Here is a 21539-nt window from a genome sequence, read left to right as displayed (position 1 = left end):
TTAAGCGCTTCAGGTTCCAAATCTCTGCTATTGTTTGATAAATGGTGAACCCTTCCCACTTCTGTAAATATGGCTGCTGCCGTGTTTTAACCCGACACACACATGTATTTCTTTTATTTGGTACAAAACACGGGGAACTTTTGTATACCAAACACTCCAATCATTCCAAACAGATATAACCTTTCCATTACTGCCAAGAGTATTCTTCGGAAGCACCATGCAGATCAGTCGTGGATGAGCTCAGCGCGACTGCAGTGGCCTGCGGCTATTTTACAGTGTAACAACTGCACTAATTTGCGTCGAACTGTCCGAAATCTGTGCTTAACTCTGGCACTGATCTGATTCCATTCGACATTTCGAAAGGAAACGGTATTTTTAGCAGGTCAGTATGGCGTATGTGCGAACTTTTATTTATCTATAACTGTTTAATTTAATAAATGGGCCGACCGTCAAAGTATCTTCGAGATAATCACGTTCCTTTATTGACTGGAGCGGTGCAAACTCAACGAGGGGCCATTAAAGAGCATTAATAGATTGGCATAGCTTTATGCTTTAGTTCGTATTGATCACAAAATGTCTGCAAAATATAGTTTCAATGAGTTACATTGTTCACCGCACGACCCTGGGTGGTTGTGACCTTGATTTGCTACCACCATTAGTAATTAGGGCATCTTCAAACTTCACCCGAAAACTCTAGATATATGGCGAGATTCATATTAGGCGAATAGAATGCAGCATAGATGCTAAATATCTTCATTCGCACTGTGCATCTCGAAGCCTAGTGTAAAAGACAGCTCTGAAATCGGTTTACTCGGTAATTAACCCTAATTGGAGCTTTGTAACGGGCCCGACATTTTATTCACAGGAACAACTTCATCACTTGTGCATAATAAACAGCGGAATCGAAGCGCACACCGCTCAGTTGGTAACCGGTACCTTGCTCTACCTGGTGTGACCGTGAACTATGCAGTACATCACACCGGCCTATTATTTTTTTTTAGAAATGCAGTTTAAAGAATCCTTTGGACCTCAGAGTCCCATTCGCTTCAATGATGGAGTGCAACCATCAGATTTTCATCAAAGTTCTATTAAGTGAAACATAGGTTGCAGGGCACCTCTGATTGAAACAGTTTAAATTTTAATTGTGTTTTTAATTTGACATATAGTTGCAGAAAGGAATGACACTGCACGCTACGGGGCGGTCGATTTTCTTAATTCATCCCCGAGGAATTGATGAGTCTATCAGTCCAGTAGATTGGAAACCCATTAACGCTCTATGGTTTACGCGTCTTAGGTTGTTAATTGGAACTTGATGGATTGTAGCCCTTTGATAAGCTATGCTGATCTAATCTCGATGACTCCTGTTTTCCAATAAATTACACAATTCATTTTCCAGCCCCGATTACATAAATTGTACACCTCCAGGCTCCCGTGGAATAGGGAGCCCTTTTTGCAGCCATTGTGAGATGTCATTTGTACCAGAAACAGCAAGCTTTTGAATGAAAATCGAAACATAATCAACGTTTATACTTAGAAAATTTATTGATATCATTTTCTTCGGTAATTTCCTTATTTTAAAGTTGGACGCGCCATACATCATAATACACACGTGTAAAGGACTGTGTTTAATATTTATTGAAGCTTGATTCGCAGATCAAACTTGTTTATGACTTCATCTGTCACTGCAGGTGGAACCTTTGCAATATTATAGGCGGTCAGGAGGCTATTTTCGAGCAGCATAAACCTACTAAAGATCAATTTTCATTAGGGACAATGCGCGCCTGACATTTTCTATACTTTTTTGAGCTGGGGGTGGGGGTGGGTGGGGGGAGAATGCTTCAATTTTCTGCGCGCTCTTACAATCTGTGCTTATAAAGCATTAACATACATGATACAGTGGCTGTGATTACGGTCCAGATTTATTTGAGGTACGTTTTCTCCAACTGTATTACAAAAGAAAATACTTGATAGCACCTCAAACCTCTACATAATTGAGAATAGCAGAGGTGTCGTAGAACAATCCCGTTTTATAATAATCCAATGTTATGAGTTCTTTTCGAGCAGATGTGAGCATTTAGCATGCTCTTAAACAGTCAATGTTAGCAAAATGTGCCTATTTAATACGTCAATGTAGATTTCACGCCTTATCTTTATTGCCTCTAAACTCCATTCAAACCCAGTGTCCTGCTAGGCTGTCGGCAATATATCACGGAGCAAAATGTTTGCTTCTGTGCCCATATGCCTAGCCAGTCTGGGTTTTTAGCTGGGCAACTCAAAGGGGAACATAATCATCGGTCATTGTATGCTGTGGAAGCACATCTTTAATTTGCCCAACATTATCACAAGGCTTATGTTCAATGGTCGCTTGACGTCAATACGTTGAACACTTGAACAGTCAGCGTGATCAAAAGAGGGGCAAATGTATATTTTTGGCGAAATGGGTTTTGTTTTATAAATCGCGCTTTTGGAAAATTACCAATGGATTAAATTAAACTTTGGTTCCTGACACGATGCCCACAACAAGTTGTACCAACCACATCGTTGTTTAGTGCCTGCATTAAGGACACGCAGAATCATTCCGCCCTGTTTGTAACTTTCTAGAACCGATACTGTTTCCTTTTTGTGGTTTAAATACTGGCCGCAGTCCAGCGCTTGACTAAGAGTAGAATGAAGACTGATCATCCAGCGCTGTTTGCAGGGGCGCGCAACGTTAACGAGCTGACACTATGATTAAAGCTGACCATTTGTAATGTGTCGCGACCCTGTGAAAGCATGAAAAGGTTAATGTGGTAGAACGGAGCAGGACTCTCACACCTGCCTCCCCGAGCAGCACAAGAGCGCAGCCCCTGCCAATCAATCAATTAACGGGCCCCTTCCATCCACAGCTTTCAGCAGGCAGCTAAATAATCAAGTAAATACAGTCGAACTCCAATAAGATCGATTCAACTTTGCCACGAAAAGTACTTTTAGAGGAAAAGTATTAGCAGAAGCGACATTTAATTTGATACACTTAATGGGGGAAGTAGCGACCCTATTAGAGTTAGCTTAAAATAACAACTGTATTTGAATTAATATAAAAAGACGCGTTTGTAACAGGGCCAATCGATCTGTATTTGTGAACCGAGATGCTTTTGTTTTGCAATTGTTAATATAAATGTATGGGACATTCATTAAAAAAAATGTCTGAAGTTAATCAGTGAAGGAATGGAAGCGGAGTGCCTTATCATAAAATCATAGGGATAAAAATGTACTTTGGCACAAGAAGGCTGTTGCCTTGCTGGCTCCACTGCGGACTAATGCGGAATGAAGATTGCTAATATTTCAACAACCTAATAACTTTATGACGAACCTGAACCCGGCAGTTAAATCGCAGACGTTGTGGTGGTTTGGAGAGGATTGTGCCATCATTCTTTCCAAAACAGACAATTTCTAGCTTTGTTTATTAACCAGTTACTTTAAATACAGATCAAAATTACATGTCTCGTTCATTCTGACTGGTCACGTGTTGATGCCTTATTGTAATAGCTCACCAGCAGTACATCAAGAAATACTCTGAAACCTGGATAGCTACATCTTATTTCGATCAACCGGTTAACTGGCTAGTTCCTTAATTAAACCTAGGATTCAATTAGACAGTCATAAAATAATCCATTTCTTAATGGTACATCTACCTCAACTGATCTAGGAGCGATGTTCGAGGTTTTATCATTGATCAAGGAGCTGATTAATTTATTCACTAATCAACTGTCGGTCCAATGAACGCTAAATATATTGTCTGTTACTCTCGCCTGTCTTTCTGTTGTCCGTGGTTCATAAACGAATTGTAGAAACGTTCAATGTCTCGGATCACAACTGCATATATGCTGCAACTTCGCATCTATTACAAAACATCAGCGATATTTATGGTGCCGCGACGATAAAGAGTTGGGCTAAGGATGGATATTTAATATATGGATATTTTTCGAAAATGTACTTTACATGTATGAACGCATTTTCTCCTGCACACCTGACACCACGTCGTATTCTTTCATACATCAGTAAATACTGTAGGTATAGACAGGACACAACTCCGGACAAAGCATTGAATGAATAGAGAGGTCCAGGTGCTTATGTCTGTCATTTTGTTTCTACACCCAAACATATTTTCAAAATGCTTTTATGGCACTCCCATTCCGGAAACATAATTCCAACCATCTTTTCTTTGTCCCTGATCTGAAGAATAAAGAAGTGAAGTAGTTAAACACTATACATCTGTGGCGTACTAACGATCGATTTAAGGATAAAGAGGGTTCATTTGACATACATTTTCCAATCTCGCCTATTCCAATCGGAAAGTCAGGTAACGATGCCCGGACACCTCTAATCACAGCCCGATTGACTACTAATGCAAAGTTTAAAAACACTGACATCAATTACGTCTACTAAATTGTTTATCTTAGTTCATTTCCTGTCATATCAATAATTAGTTGAACGTCTGCTGTGATCTCGTGTTGCATCTCTTTCGACGTCGCCATTGTGCCTGGCGCCAAGAAATGAGCATCCTATTTAGATGTTGTACTAGGTACATGACCCATCCAACTACACTTAACCTTGTTTTTTAGTCAATTTAAAACTTAGATCAACTCAATCCATTCAGTCTCATGTGCCAAAGTGACCACAAACGAAAGGCGAGTAACCTTCAGTTGTTCAAATCTCAGTCTCTCACTAAAGCGGGATCTGTTGCCTCCGACTATTATAAGAACAGATACATCAATCCCTGGTCACCATACCGGTTTAGTCTAAAGTTTAGATAACCTAAACATATCCAAACTCGTCCGCGGAGATCGATTTTAAACCATTGCGCATTCCAACCAATATTATTGCAAAGATTTAACTCAAAACTTGGTCTTTATAAATAATACGGTTTAGCAAACCTTTTGCTTTTTAAGAAAACAACAACGAGGGGTAAGTAAGTTCGTGGCTCTCGGGGAAGCCAACTCTATCTACAGAAGGGTTTCGTCCCGAAACGTCACCCATTCCTTCTCTCCAGAGATGCTGCCTGTCCCGCTGAGTTACTCCAGCATTGTGTGACTATCTATAACCACCAGAAATCATCAACATCCGAAATTAATCATAGTTTATTACTAGTTTAAGCCTAATAGCAATCCAGCCAAAACCGCTCAATCTTCTACAGACCAGTGACCAAAGTACCAGTTAACATGCAACCATTCGTAACCCCAGACAAAACCAAACTGATTCAAAATATCGAATTGCTTTATTCGTCTGCTGAATGTGTAGCTAGCCTCACCATAGTCCTGGAATGCCTTGAATAATATCAGTGCACCCCCCAAGCAACACCCCAAATACAATCAACCGCCATCAAATGAGAAAATCGCAGAAATAAACATTTTAGAATTTAGTTCCATATTGAAACAGCATTTGCTGTTGTCAATGAGTCGCTAGGTTGTTCCATTCACAGCCCTGTGTTGCTCGGGTCACGAAGCATCGGGGTGACTGTAAAAATGGAAGGAACAGAGAAACAGAGAGATATGACAGAATGAGATGAAGAATCCTTCTAATGTTCATATTATCAACACGATAATCCGAAGGAAGCTTGCAATATTGATTCCCTTTTGATTAGATTCTTTTTAAATTTTGGCATACCATTTTACAATTGTTCTGATTTGTGGCTATCCCACGCTATCAACTTAATCTAACTTATTCCATAACTCCGCAGTTATTAATGGTCCCGTTTTGTGATTTCCACTGAGCAGAAACTATTTAATACTCGGGAAGACAATCACATAGTCAAGTGACCTACACTGCAGCCTATCGTTCATTAAAACATAAAACAACCAAACACATCAGTGTCACCACGTGCGCCCAAATGGGCAGCGTCTTTTGTCGCACTGTATTGCATCATATTACTCCAAAGTAAGAATATGTTTATAATGTTACAAACATCAACAATCAATCAGATACTTCGGTTTAACCTAATCATCCCTGAGCTTGTGCAAAGTTCAAAAATTTCCGGCAGAGACTGCTGTTTTGATTGGCTGCAACTCAAACCTACATGCAAATCAGCCAACGCCAGCGACAAGGCAGGAGATCAATACAGGTTTACGGGGCACAGAGAATGCATTCAGCCCGTGCACGCTCAGGGAAAACCACCGCTGAACAAAGCCTGAAGATTATACCTTCTGCACGTCCACTGGCACTTCTGCAAGCAGCAGTGAGGCAATTAAGTTTGTGTTCTTTTTTTATGAACCCAGAATGAGCAACAAAGACGACATTACGAAGTGTCCCCCAGCCCCGATATCCAGCTTCACCATACAGTCCATCCTTGGGACCTCGTCGAAGGAAGAACGCACAGGTTGCAAAGACAATGCAAAAGTAAATGCCAGGAAGCGATGTTTGTCCGATTCCTCGGATGAAGAGTTAACCGAGGAAGGATACAAAGATCGAGACTGCTTCTGTTCCGACTCTGGCCCCGGAGAACCTTGTCGTAGACACCAGACTATCAGCTACACGTGTGTGAGTAAGTAAAGCAAAAATGTTTTACATTTAACGTGCACTATTATCCTCTGGTCATTTTTTTTGTATATAGGTTTATATAGTTAATTTATTTGAGAAAATATTGCTTTCTCTACTATAATATTAAAATGGAAACGTTTATGCTTGTTTGTATTTAGTTTTAGATAGTGTCGTGGTGTAACTCATAGATGTCGCTTACACGATAACGCCCACGCATATAACAGCATTTTAATAACTTATTATAAAATACCAAAATAATTATAACACTCGGTAGATCATCCGTACACGCTGGCACTTTGGGTTCATGTAGTCAGTGCAGTCGTATTAAATGCATATAAAGAGCAATAACCACAAATTTGTTGCGGATAGGAAGCGTTCACGCGATTGATTTTTGAAGCCTGTCATTTGGTATTTCATAAATCTATACAACAGTTTTGTAAAAAGAATTAAAGGATTTGATTGCAGCAGAGCAGACACGTTGTGACGGAATCCCCGGTCCCAGACTTAGACTGCAGCCTTGGTCCTGACATCGCTTACACCACATTGGTCTTGAGTTTTAATGTACTTACATGACTATTTATTTTCATCAACCGCAATTTCGTGCATTACTGCACAAATTAGGGAATGCGTTTCATTAAGAGTTTACTGTGTATTAACAGTGGAACGAACTAGCCGCTTATAGCCAATTATAATAGTCAGCGTTGCGCACACAGGTGAGACTTATGAAAGGTTGCATATTAATGTAGAAGAATTTTCAATATGTTGGCCTACGGATGACAGTTTAGAGATGCAAACTGTTTCCTTGCCCCCACCCACCCCCGGTATTTTAAACGCGGTTCACATTGGTCTCCTATGTCACCCAATGCGATAATTTTAATTATATTTACTGGCAGTTTAAAGCAAAGATGTTAAAACTAACGTGCATTTTAGACAAGGAATAATACACGTTAACAACGGTATTGTTCCATTATTGTTGACGTGTAGACCGCAAGAGTTTTATTTTCATGTATACGTCTAGTGGAAATATGAGTACTGCAAAGATCAGTGACAAAATCTGAAGAAAACGTGTCTCGTTTTTCCACATTTCAGATAATTCTAAAGGAGTTGGCACCGCGGGGCAGGAGAGCACGGAGAGGAGACAGCAGTACCTGTCGCAAGATGGTCAGATTTACAAGGAAGAAAAGGAGAAAAACTGCACGCAGACATCATCAGATAGACAGAGGGAGACGGACAGACAAGGGAATCCGGCCAAAAAGAAGACGCGTACGGTTTTCTCCCGGAGCCAGGTCTACCAGCTAGAATCCACGTTCGACATGAAACGTTACCTGAGCAGCTCGGAAAGAGCTTGCCTCGCCACCAGCCTCCAGCTCACAGAAACGCAGGTCAAAACCTGGTTCCAGAACCGCAGGAATAAATGGAAGCGACAGCTCTCAGCAGAACTCGAGGCGGCCAATATGGCCCACGCGTCAGCGCAGACTCTAGTCGGAATGCCTCTAGTCTTCAGAGACTACTCGCTTTTGAGGGTTCCCGTACCCAGATCAATTGCGTTCCCAGCTCCTTTGTACTATCCAGGCAGCAACATTGCAGCTCTTCCCTTCTACAATCTCTACAACAAAATTGAATACTGACATTTTCTGTCCACGTCTCTTTATAATTGTTTAACAATTAAAGTGTATATTTATATAATATCCGTATCTGTTTAAAATATATCTTTCTTATATGCAATCACTTGCATAATTATAAAGACATCGTGCTTCTCTATAAATTGTATTAAATATACAGTGTATATATGGATTAAGTTGTAGTTTCTTATTTGATAATTATTTATTTCCTTTATATGAAGATGAGCGCGTTAGGCTAAAATGGTCACACCAGAATGGATAGTGCAAAATATAATAACACAAATAAAATGAAGTTGGATATTCATCATCGAAATATTGCAGAAATCACAACAAATCACAACTGGTCTGAATGTATTGTACGCAATTCATAATATTTCATTTTTTTTGTCATAACGACAATCGCTCTTATGGCAAGGAATATTAACAGTCAGGAAGTGTCAGGGAAGGAATAATGTACATGCTAGTGCTGCGCATGGCGTGCTTTCAAAACCGGTGAATGCTATTTTATTTGCGGCATTCTGAAGAAGGGTCTCGACCCGAAACGTCACCCATTCCGTCTCTCCAGAGATGCTGCCTGTCCCGCTGAGTTACTCCAGCTTTTTTGTGTCTATCTTATTCGCGTAGTAAAGCTTGTTTGCACAGACACGCTTGTTTCAGGATATTTTTTTCTCCATTGGTAAATTAATAATTTGAAAAGATGAAGCAGAAAATGTAACTAGCGTGTTTCATGCGACGTTGTCGAAACTTGATCAAGCACAATTATCGGAATATGAAGTTATTCCCTTAAGATGAAATAGTCTGTACAATACATTCTTATAAATAGCAGTTGAGAATATCCTAACTTGTTATGAGACCCTAAACAATTATCAACAAACTTAATTGAAAAGTTAACGCAATTGAAAACATTCAAAATATATTGCAAGATTTTAAATCTGATGTTTTTAATGGGAGTAAAACATTTTGGATGACATTATCGTAGTATCACACTGAGCAAAGATTAATTCGGGGTACTTAATTAAACTATTAGGAAACGAATCTATAAAAACACATTTTGGCGTCACTTAATCTAGTTGCAAATAAGTTAAACACCCATTTCATTATTGACTTCAACCGAATGACTTCGTAAATAATAGAATAAAGGCAATGTCTGTATTTTGAAGTAACTATTTGAAGTGAACCAGTGGTAATAATCAAACTCATTGTATGATAACTAGCATATCATTTGAAATAATTTCTCAGAAATATTTTACAATCATTCACGAGTGGTTCTTTTTGATGCAGAAAATAATCAAGAGCGTGAGATAGCAAAAATACAGAATATTTCCGTGTTTTTACGGTCATATTTCAAGTTCACGCTACAACGGATATCATATCCACTTCTTGAACAATCAATCCTATCAACTATCGGTGAAACGATGAACACACACGGGCACATAAAAATATTGAAAATTCACATGTTCTGCCTGCTGTTCATAGAAATATATTTCACCAGCAATAGCCAAACTGGTACAACATTTATTGTCCAAACGCAATGTAAGATTGTTTAACCAACTACAGGAAACATGCAGGAGCTGTCCTGAAATGGACATTTGTACTTACAAAAACAATCAAAATTCGGATGTGGCATTATATTTTTAGTTTTGTTGCGCGTTTGCCTTCATTGTGAAATTATATCTGCAAGTTTTACCTTCACCCAATAGATAGTGTGAACTCCCACCTTGGCATTGCGTAATTGTACAGCAAGGTGCACCAAAAGTTAATTTATTTGAATTAACTATTGAGGTTCCCACTAGAATATTAACTCATATTTTCAAAGTTTCACATAATCGGCGAAATCATTGGAGGTATTAATCTTTTAAAAATATGTTAAAGATCGCAAAACACAATACTATTTTAATTACACAAAACTATGCTTAATTATAATGGTGTTATGGTTTAATAATTATATCAAAAGGAAATTCGATAGCATTTAATTAAAAATAATCTTGAGGCGTGTGGGGGTAGCAGCCAGGAAATGAGATTGACGGACGGAGAAGGAACTGCAGATACTGGAATCTTGAGCGAAACACATAGTAAGTCGGCGTGTCTAGCAGCATCTGTTGAGGGAATGGATAGGCGATGGTTCAGGTCGGGACCCTTCTTCAGGCTGAAGTGTCCCGACCCGTGCAACCCTGTGCAGTAACGAGTATTATATATATATATATCACAGGAGAGGTTTATTGTATTTTCTCTTTGCGGATCATTACTCAATTAACTGAATGTCTGGGCATTTATGGATGACTAAAGTAAGTCATAAATATGATCATATAGGAGTAGCACTCCAGATGTAAAATATAGTAAGGATTTTTTTTACAAAACGCATCTCCCATTTAAATAAAAATGCACAAACAAACGAACTACTTGCAATATTTATAAAGTTCAGTGAATCATTTTCGAGAAGATTGTTGTGTGCAAAAATTACAGAAAACGACCCACACTTGCATTTATCACTGATTGCAAATAAAAACATAAATTGAAATAAAGAACATATATTGTAGACTAAATCAAGTTATGACCATTACATACTCATAAGTAATGTGAATGTATTAGTGAACTACGTTGAATATAATGCATAATTAAAATTGCACATCGTGCTTCATGTCCAGATAACACCAGATAACAACTTTCTAAGGCAACCTTCATCCATAATGTGTGCATGTTACGTTTTAATTACTCTTCTACAATTGACACCGCCAATATACTCTATGCATTCACGCTACGCTGCTGCAATTTCATTAAAACCTTCCTGGTTTCCTCCGGAGGCGAAATCGAAATGATAGTGCTGTGACAGTGTCGCATCTTACGAGGTTATATCATCTGTATTAGTATTGCAGGTCTACAATTGTTACGCTTTTATAATTCTCCAAAGCTGCAAAACATTACACATTTCTATTCCTGTTCTAAACAGAAAACTGTAATGCATTTTACCTTACAAAAGTGTTTGAATGCAACCCTATCCTTCATTTTCAACTTCCCTTGTTCAAGTTGAAATTGAAATTTTTGCAGCTTTGAGGAATAAAAACCCTCCGTACAAACTGCAGGGGTCACGTTACGTCACCGGTGAACCGACGAGGGGCAGCGACGTCGCGCGCCGGTTTCAAACTGGCCAATCAGGAGGAGAGCTAACGGGCGGCGGCGGCGGCGGTGGGATCGGTTGCAGCGCGCGTGCGTGAGGATCGGATCGGCGTTCGATTTCGTTCAGTTAGAATTTGAAAAGGGAGTTGGCGGAGAAGAGGAACGGCGAGGTAGGTGGAGGCACCGAGTGAGGTCGCCGGCGGCGGAGGGAGGTGGTAGAGTGAGGTCGCCGGCGGCGGGGGGAGGTGGTAGAGTGAGGTCGCCGGCGGCGGGGGGAGGTGGTAGAGTGGGGTCGGCGGCGGCGGAGGAAGGTAGTCGCAGTCGAGTGAGGCCGGTGGTAGCATGAGGTCGCGGGGGCCTTGTAAGGCCGGCGCGGCCGCTTGGCAGCAACAACAGCCGGAGCCCGGGGGGGCGGCGGCGGGTGTGGGGTAGTTTCTCCAACTGCAGTCGGAGCTGCAGGCCGGTGTAGGCCGCAGGAGTGAGGCAGGCCTTGTCTGTGGGGTCGGCTCCCCAAGTGGTGGCTTTTGGTGAAAGTGTGTGTGTCTCAAGCACATCGCGGCAGTAATGGGCCTTTGACGGGCGACCTCGCGGTGTAGGGTTCGGCGGGGATTTGAGCCCCGGTCGGAGTCAGAGGCGGTGGCGGCCGCCATTTTAATAGCCTACAGTTGTTGCAAGTTATTGCTCGCAATCGCCGTGCGCGCTGCTCCGTAAAGTCAACAAACAACATTTTCGGTCACGTTTCTGATTTTGTTTTTAGATACACCTTTTTTTGGTCGGTTCACTTATGGCTTTTAACCATGGCCAGCGGTTACAGCCAGTTAAGGCGTATCTACTACATTCGGTGTTCCCGATGTGACCTCTTTTGTAGTTGCACGACCAATGGGTAGACTCGGTCTGTTGGCCTTCCTGGTCTTTGCTCCTGGTTACTAATCATTTTAACACCCATTCACATACTGACCTGTCTGTCCTGAGCCGTCTCCAGTGCTAGAGTGAAGACACACGCAAACTGGTTGCACAGCAGCTTGTATTTTACATTGGATTCTCCTGTTTTAGGTGATTGACCTAAACCCCCCCCCCCCATCCAACTATATCCCTTCCTCTGGCTTTATACCTTAGCCCTCTTGTTTTTCCATCTTTCTGCCTTTGCCCAACCATCATTCTAAAAAAACTTACGTTCAGCTGTATCCAGTTATCATTTGCCAGGGTTTGTCCTGACATGTTATACAGCATGGAAACAGGCACTTTGGCTCAACTTACCCATACCTGTTAAGGTGCCCCATTATGCTAGTCCCACCTTCCTGTGTTTTGGCCCTCGAAGCTGTTCCAATCTATGTACCTGTTCAAATGTCTCTTCATTGTTGTTATAGTACCTGTTTCAACTACCTCCTCTTAACTTTTAGCCGCATCTTCCCACCTCCATCCCTTTCTGCAGAGACAGTTCCCACTGCAACTCCCTGGTCAATAGACAATAGGGAGGTTGCACGGCAGTCGGGTCACGACCCATGACCCGTACTGTTGCTACGCTACTCCAACTGGAGTACACGCAATGAACTGCAGGTAAGCATTGACCATTGTTTCCAGCATTAAAACCGGCCGAAATTGTCAATTTTTGTGCTGTAAATAATTATGGAAATTGGGGTAAGCATGAGAGACATTTAGCCTACTTCAGTATTCCAAAAGTGTGGCGAAATGATGGTAGATAAAAGCGAGAGCTGAAGGGACAACAACAGCCAAAGTTCTTGGTGAACATTGGCTGTTTGCTCACTGCATTTCATCAACAGTAAGGCATTATTTGTGTTTTTTCTTGATTCCTTTGGTATCTAAAAAGTTTCAGAAGTGATAAATCTGGCTGTAAAATGTTAAAAATAATAATAATAATAATAATAATATTTATTTATATAGCACTTTTCAACAAAACCAGTATTTGAACCAAAGTGCTTTACAGAGATTGATTAAATTAATTGAACAGATCAATGTAATAAATCCATACAAATCAAAAAAAGAGAAAAAAGAGAAAAAGAAAAAAGACACAGAAACAGTACACTATAGAAATCAACATGAAACGTCCCTCCACAGCAGAATTCACTGTGAGGGAAGGCACCAAAAATATCCAGTTCTCCCCCTCATAGTCCACCCGAGGTCGGGGCCTATATCTGGCCTCCTCAGCCAGCCCGGTATCTTCAGGCCCTCCTGCCGTGAAGCTGGACCATCGGCGTCGGTGAACGTCCATCAGCGGCCAGGACTGAAGCGGCCGCTTCCCCCCCGAAGACTGCAACGACCAAAGTTCACAGGCCGCGCCGGCCGAACCCCCGACACTGGCGATCTCGGATCCCAGGCTCCGCGGTGCTGTCGACGGTCACAGTGCCCCGGAGATTACCGCAAGGCGACCCGGTAAGGCATCGCCCGCTCCTTGTAGATGTCCCAGCATCTACACCGCCGTCGAAGCTGCAGTCCCCGCAGGTAACGCCGCTCCAGCGCTGCTCCAGTTCGACTAGGCCGCACAGAGAGGACGAAGATGCGGTTCGGAGAAAAACCGCATCTCCGACCAGGTAGAACTGGGGTTAAAATAGTTTCCCCCTTCCCCACCCCCACCCACCACATAAAAGAAGTCCTCCAATAAACATTTCATACGAGCAGGACTAAAAATAAAAATAAAAAAGGGTGAAAGGACGGACAGCAGGAGGAGCAGCCATACACAACGGCGCATCACCCCCGCTGTCCGCCATCTTGATATCAAATCACCCATGGTTCTCGTGGGTTTTTGCATCCAAAAAGAAAACGCCTCTGAAGCAAAATTTACAACCAGATTTATCACTTCTGAGACTTTTTAGATACCAAAGGAATTAAGAAAAAACACAAATAATGCCTTGCTGTTGATGAAATGCAATAAGCAAACGTGATAATTCCCAATATTTTCAATTTTGATATCTGCCCAGCCAATGTTCGCCAAGCAGTTTAGCTGTTGTTGTCCCTTCAGCTCTCGCTTCTCTTTACCTTCATTTCGTTTCACTTTTGGATCTTTGAAGTTGGGTACATGTCTCTCATGCTTACCCCGATTTCCACAATTTTTTACAGCGCAAACATTCACCATTTTAGCGGTTTTTAATAGGTAGGAAAGCACGCGTTTCGTGTATTAAAAACATATACCGGAAGCTGCGATGTCCTCCAGATGGATTGAGGGGCTCTGTGCGTCAAGCCCTATGACCCAGTGACCCGCCCTAGAGACAATAGGTGCAGGAGTAGACCATTCGGCCCTTCGAGCCAACACTGCCATTCAATGTGATCATGGCTGATCATCCTCAATCAGTACCCTGTTCCTGCCTTCTCCCCATATCCCCTGACTCTGCTATCTTTGAGAGCCCATTGTACTTCCCCTTTTCCCAACTTGACGCCATTTAGATAGTAATCTGCCTTCCTGTTTTTGATACCAAAGTGGATAACATCACATTTATCCACATCAAACATCATCTGCCATGCATCTGCCCACTCCCCCAACCTGTCCAAGTCACCCTGCATTCTCATAGCTTCATCCTCACAGTTCACACTGCCACCCAGCTTTGTGTCATCTGCACATTTGCTAATGTTACTTTGAATCCCTTCATCCAAATCATTGATGTATATTGTAAATAGCTGCGGTCCCAGCACAGAGCCTTGCTGTACCCCACTAGCCACTGCCTGCCATTCCGAAAGGGACCCGTTAATCCCTACTCTTTGTTTCCTGTCTGCCAACCAATTTTCTAACCATGTCAGCACTCTACCCCCAATACCATGTGCCCTAATTTTGATCACTAATCTCCTGTGTGGGATCTTATCAAATGCTTTCTGAAAGTCCAGGTACACTACATCCAGTCTCCCTTGTCCATTTTCCTAGTTACATCCTCAAAAAATTCCAGAAGATTAGTCAAGCATGATTTCCCCATCGTAAATCCATGCTGACTTGGACCGATCCTGTTACTGCTATCCAAATGTGCGGCATTTCATCTTTTATAATTGACTACAGCATTTTCCCCACTGCCGATGTCGGGCTAACTGATCTATAATTCCCTGTTTTCTCTCTCCCGCCTTTCTTAAAAAGTGGGATAACATTAGCTACCCTTCAATCCACAGGAACTGGTCCTGAGTCTATAGAACATTGGAAAATTATCACCAATGAATCTACGATTTCTAGAGCCACTTCCTTAAGTACCCTGGGATGCAGACCATCAGGTCCTGGGGATTTATCAGCTTCAGTCCCATCAGTCTACCCAACACCATTTGCTGCCTAATGTGGATTTCTTTCAGTTCTTCTGTCACCCCAGAACCTCTGGCCGCTACTATATCAGGAAGATTGTTTGTGTCCTCAGTGAAGATGGATCCAAAGTACCTGTTCAACACATCTGCCATTTCCTTGTTCCCCATAATAAATCCACCTTTTTCGGTCTTCAAGGGTCCAACTTTGGTCTTAACTAATTTTTTCCTCTTCGCATACCTAAAGAAGCTTTTACTATCCTCCTTTATATTCTTGGCTAGCTTACCATCGTACCTCATCCTTTCTCCACATATTGTCTTTTTTGTTATCTTCTGTTGCTCTTTAAACATTATCCGATCCTCTTGCTTCCTGCTCATCTTTGCTATGTTGTACTTCTCTTTTATTTTTATACTGTCCCTGGCGTCCCTTGTCAGCCACGGTTCCCCTTACTCCCCTTGGAATCTTTCTTCCTCCTAGGAATGAACTGATCCTGCATCTTCTGTATTATTCCTAGAAATATCTGCCATTGTTGTTCCACTGTCATCCCTGCTAGGGTATCTTTCCAGTGAACTTTGGCTAGCTTCTCCCTCATGGCCTCATAGTCCCCTTTATTCAACTGTAACACTGACACCTCCGATCTACCCTTCTCCCTCTCCAATTGTAGATTAAACCTGACCATATTATGGTCACTACCTCCTAATGGCTCATTAACCTCAAGTTCCTTTATCAAATCCGGTTCATTACATAACACTAAATCCAGAATTGCCTTCTGCCTGGTAGGCTCCAATACAAGCTGCTCTAAGAATCCATCACAAAGGCACTCTACAAAGTCCCTTTCTTAGGGTCCAGTACCAACCTGATTTTCACAGTCTACCTGCATGTTGAAATCTCCCATAACAACCACAACATTACTTTTGCTACATGCCAATTTTAACTCCCGATTCAACATGCACCCTATGTCCAGGCTACTGTTTGGGGGCCTGTAGATAAGTCCCATTAGGGTATTTTTAACAATTCCTTAGTTGTATCCATACTGACTCCACATCTCCTATTTCAATGTCACCCTTTGCAAGGGACTGAATTTTATTCCTCACCAACAGAGCAACCCCACCCTCTCTGCCCACCTGTCTGTCTTTTCGATAGGAGGTATACCCTTGAATATTCAGTGCCCAGCCCTGGCCCTCTTGCAGCCATGTCTTTGTAATTCTCACAACATCATACTTGCCAATTTCTAACTGAGCCTCAAGCTCGTCCACTTTGTTTCTTATACTTTGCACATTCATATACAACACTTGACCTCCGTATTCATGTCCCCCACACACCGCTCGCAATTGGTCCTGACCTTACTCTTTTATCCCTTCTCGAACTTTCCTTCCCATTAATTCGATAATCTTTTGTAATTTTTCCTGTACTCACTTCTCCTTCAACTCCATTTTTATACTCCCAATGTGTCAATCCCCCCCCCCCCCCCCCCCCCACCCCCCCCACTATATAGTTTAAACCCACACGTGCAGCCCTAGCAAACCTGCCTGCCAGAATGTTGGTCCCCCTCCAGTTAAGGTGTAACCCATCCCTTTTGAACAGGTCACCCCTACCCCAGAAGACATCCCAGTGGTCTATAAATCTAAATCCTTGCTCCCTGCACCAGCCCCTCAGCCACACATTAAAATCCTCTATCTCCCTGTTCCCGTCCTCACTAGCATGAGGTGCAATCCAGAGATAACCACCCTAGAAGTCCTGCTTTTCTTCTTCCTAACTCTCTGAACTCGCGTTGGAGAACCTCCTTCCTCTTCTTCCCGATGTCGTTTGTGCCTACGTGCACAACTACTGCCGGCTGTTCACCTTCTCTCTCTCTCTCTCTCTCGAATGTTCTGAATTTGGCTCATGACTTCCTGAACCCTGGCACCAGGGAGGCAACATACCATCCTCGCGTCTCGTCTGCCGCCACAGAATCTCCTGTCTGCTCCTCCGGACAATGGAGTCACCCACCACTATGGCTCTGCCAGACGCCGGTCGAGTCCCATCTCAAGGATTGGAGCCACTGACGTGTCCGGAAGCATCGTCTCCCCTGACAGTTTCCAAGAGAGCGTACGTGTTTTCATTAGGCACAGCCACCTGGGTTTCATGCACTCCACGGTTACCACCCTTTCTCTCAGTCACACACCTTCGTTCTTCCCGTATCATCGGCGTGACAACCTCACTGTAGGTCTTGTCCAGGAAACACTCGTTTTCCCCCCATGGCCCTGAGGTCATCCAGCTGCTTCTCCAGTGCCCCAACACCGTCCTTCAGGAGCTGAAGCTGGATGCACTTGCCACAGTTGTAGCAGCCAGAGGCTCTATCCGTGTCCCTGGGCCCCCACATTCTGCAAGCATCACATTGTCTCATCTGTCCTGTCATGTGTTCACCACGTCCCATCCTCTCCAGCTTTTTGCGTAGTTTCCTCTCGGCCTCCTCGCCAAAGACTCTCTGCCGCTCCTCTAGAGCAGCTTTGCTTATATTGACTGATAAATTGCCTAATTTACCAATTTACAAACCCAATTCCTCAGTTTTAAAACTGTTTTCCCCCTGTGACTTATCTTTCCCAAAGGTTTCAGTCAATAAGCTCTTCTCCCTGCTTCTCTGATTGCTGTTTGTCCAAGATCCACGTAAGCACTGGGCTAACACTGGCTTTTGGCGCTCTTTTTAAACTGTTTTTCCCCCACTGACTCCTTTCCCACAGGTTTCAGCCTATAAGCTCTTCTCCCTGCTTCTCTTTGATTGCTGCTTGTCCAAGATCCACGTCAGCACTGGGCTGACGTGGTCAACTCGTCCCTTCCCACCCAAACCTCCCCAGGGACTTTCCCCTGCAACCACAGGAGATGTAACACCTGTCCCTATACGTGACCCCTCGACTCCGTCCAAGGACCCCGACAGTCTTTTCAGGTCAGGCAGCGGTTCCTTGCACCTCATCCAACCTCATCTCTGCTGTTCCAGGTGTGGACTCCTGTATATCAACAAGACCAAGTGCAGGCTCGGTGATCGTTTTGCTGAGCACCGCCCTTCAGTCTGTCTAAACCTACCTTATTTCCCTGGTTGCTCAACACTTTAACTCCCCTTCCCATTCCCACACTGACCCTTCTGTCCTGGGCCTCCTCCATTTGTCAGAGTGAGGCCCAGCGCACATTAGAGGAACAACACCTCATATTTCGCTTGGATTGTATATTAATGATTTGGATGAGGGGATTGAAGACTTTGTGGATGATACGAAAATAGGTGGAGGGGCAGGTAGTGTAGAGAAAGCAGGAACTCTGCAGAAAGACTTGGATAGGTTGGGAAATTGTGCAGAAAAATGGAAGATAGAATATAGTGTGGCAAAGTGTTGACTCGTGCATTTTGGTAGTAGGAATAAAGGGGTAGACTATTTTCTAAATGGGGAGAAAATCCATAAATCGGAGGTGCAAATGAACTTGGGAATCAAAGGCCGTTCTTTTAGAAAGGAGATGAGGAATTTCTTTAGTCAGAGGGTGCTGTATCTGGAAATCTTTGCTTTAGAAGGCTGTGGAGGCCAAGTCTCTGGATATTTTTAAGACAGTGATAGATAGATTCTTGATTAATAAGGGTGTCAGGTTATGGGGAGAAGGCAGGAGAATGGGGTTGGGAAGGAGCTATAGATCAGCCATTATTGAATGATGGGGTAAACCTGATGGACCGCATGGTCCTATCATTTATGATCTTATGATTTAAAACTGAGATGAGTAGAAATTTCTTGAGGGTAATGAATCAAGAATTCCCTGTGGGTGGTGGAGGCCAGATCGTTAGATATGCTTAAGGTGGCCATAGATATATATTTCAAGGAATTCAGAGTAATTGTAAGCTGGCACAGAAGAAGACTTAAGGTCAGCATCGATTAGCAATGACTATATTGAATGGTAACTCATGTAGTTTGAGCATTTGGCCCAACTTGGGATAATACTGTTGAGAGGTTTTGCCTAATTGACTAATGTATATGTTTTGGGTGACTTACAAATTGCAGATCAATTAGATTCTCTTTATATTAAAATATTTGATATTGGTTGCAGAAACTGGATTTGGAATATGATGTTATAATGTATCTGGAATTGTTTCATTTCTTGCTTAAAGATATATGACTGGGAGCCATAATTGAGATATCCACAGTTTATATCAAATAACTTGCCCAGAAGGCAAATGTAATGAAACCTTTCATGGATGCTCCCAAGCCTGGAAGTGACAGCATCTTGCCTGTGAAGGGTTATAAGGGAAATGTCTGAATCAGCAACCTTGCAGGGGGGGAAGAAGAGATAAATGGTACAATGGTGTACAAGATAAGTGGTGGCACAGGCAGAAAGAGGGTAATAATGCAGGGCTGGAAACTGACCGCCACCTCGCTGCGATCGCTCAAAGCCAACGCCGAATCACCCCCTGGAGCTGGAGTAACTGGCTGGAGCAACTCTTGCTTCTTGGTTTCCTAGTCCTCCAAAAATATTCCAAATGGAATTTGGAGGTGGTGGAGGGTGGACTTAAGTAAAGAGCTACCATAAATTTCCCACCAATGGCTTCCAAACCAGGGCATCGGAGATGTCCTCATTCTTTAGGGAACGGGGGTCTTCCCCTACTATTGATGAGGCTCTCACCAGGGTCTCTTGTGTACCATGTAACTCTGCTCTCACTCCCTGAATAATCCACCCAGATTTTTGTATGGAAGTGGAAAGAAATAATAGAAATTGCAATGTGTAAAAAGAGTTGAGATACTGTATTGTAATTTTGCTGCATGTCATTGTGGTATATATCATGTCTTCATTGTTGAATATGTTTAGTTTGTGACTTTATTTGAAGCAGAAATAATATGTGAATGCTTCATTGAGCATAATTCCGACTGGTAGCTATGCACTTCGTCTGAGCATATTATTGCACGCGTCATGCAAGCCGTCTTGAATGACCACCTAAGCTGTCATTTGGCAACCTAAAAAGCTGCCAAGGTTGCCCGACTGGCAACAGGGGAAAAAAAGTTAAGCGAGAGCCCTGAAAGCACTAGTGCATTCCATTGCAAACCCTGTCTTTGCTGTTTTCCCCAAAGTACTATTTAATTCCTCCTCGAGGGAAGTAATAATTTATTTTGGTGACTGTAATAATTTCCTTCCTTGAATTTCTTAGTTTGTCAAGTTTTAGTAAACCCTTTTATTGAGATATTTCATATTTGTGTTTTCAGATGACTGGCTCAAATGAGTTCAAACTAAACCAATGTCCAGAGGATGGAATATCAGCTATTAAGTTCAGCCCAAACACTTCACAGTTCCTCTTGGTGTCATCCTGGGACTGCACTGTCCGTTTGTATGATATCGCATCGAATAATATGCGGCTAAAATACCAACATTCGGGGTCTGTCCTGGACTGTGCTTTTCATGTAAGAGGCTATTTAATTTGCAAATTAATTGTGATTACCGGAGTTTGAAAATGTATTAGTATGAGCAAACGGTAATCTTTCCTGTGAGAGGTAACATTCAAGCCATATGATAACAAACATGTTCATTTATTTTGTATAATATAAATAAACTTGCATATTTACTAATTTTAATCCACACTTGATTTATTCCCCCCCTCCATTTTTTGCAATTACCTTTACCTTCTTCTAAGTTATTTTTCTTGTTCTGCTTTTCTAATTCCTTTTAAGAGCACGGGTTCAAGCTTTGGGGCACATTCTACCCCTTACTATACCAATATTCCAAAATTATATTTTCTTGTCATCAAATTATTTCTCACATTTTTCATTATTCCAATATACATTTTTTCATGCATCAGGAGCACTTGAGAATTATTTATCTTTAAATTCTTTTAATCTATATTTACAAAGACTAGAACACAAAAATAGACTTCTGTACATTTCCATTGTTAGAGGTCTTGTATTTGGATGAGATGATAAATTATAACCAATCTATTGGGTAGCAGTAAAAAGATCTTATTAAACTTTTGAGGTAGTTTATGGGATTAACCCTGGAATTGTGGATTTTATATCTCAGTGAGAAAAAAGATTTTCTTGTTATCATATTTGTATTTGTGAGAGTTG

At 42.1% G+C, this 21539-nt stretch overlaps 2 protein-coding genes across 2 annotated transcripts in view; both read left to right on the top strand.

Annotated features, from left to right (window-relative positions):
- Positions 1 to 176: 176 nt before the first annotated feature.
- hmx2 (H6 family homeobox 2) lies at positions 177 to 8737 on the top strand. Its single transcript, XM_055646769.1, has 3 exons — positions 177 to 382; positions 6252 to 6517; positions 7603 to 8737. The coding sequence occupies exons 2-3, from the start codon at positions 6253 to 6255 to the stop codon at positions 8139 to 8141; spliced, it is 804 nt and encodes a 267-aa protein (XP_055502744.1). The 5' UTR covers positions 177 to 382; position 6252; the 3' UTR covers positions 8142 to 8737.
- A 2528-nt stretch (positions 8738 to 11265) lies between these two features.
- The window catches only part of bub3 (BUB3 mitotic checkpoint protein), a 38454-nt gene continuing 28180 nt past the window's right edge, over positions 11266 to 21539 (top strand). The window contains exons 1-2 of the mRNA XM_055646768.1: positions 11266 to 11419; positions 20685 to 20879. Of these exons, the coding sequence (XP_055502743.1) occupies positions 20685 to 20879 (195 nt within the window). The 5' untranslated portion in view covers positions 11266 to 11419. The remainder of the gene's footprint in view (positions 11420 to 20684; positions 20880 to 21539) is intronic.

The sequence above is a fragment of the Leucoraja erinacea genome, chromosome 15 (assembly GCF_028641065.1).
Source record: "Leucoraja erinacea ecotype New England chromosome 15, Leri_hhj_1, whole genome shotgun sequence".
In the NCBI taxonomy this organism is placed as follows: Eukaryota; Metazoa; Chordata; class Chondrichthyes; order Rajiformes; family Rajidae; genus Leucoraja; species Leucoraja erinaceus.
Note: the sequence above shows the minus strand (reverse complement) of the source record. Positions and strands in the feature narration are given on the sequence as shown.

Excerpts from the sequence above, each read along its gene's own strand:
- hmx2 (XM_055646769.1), top strand. The coding sequence starts at position 6,253 with ATGAGCAACAAAGACGACATTACGAAGTGTCCCCCAGCCCCGATATCC. Across the intron at positions 6,518-7,602 it reads TATCAGCTACACGTGTGTGA|ATAATTCTAAAGGAGTTGGC; the intron begins GTAAGTAAAGCA and ends TCCACATTTCAG.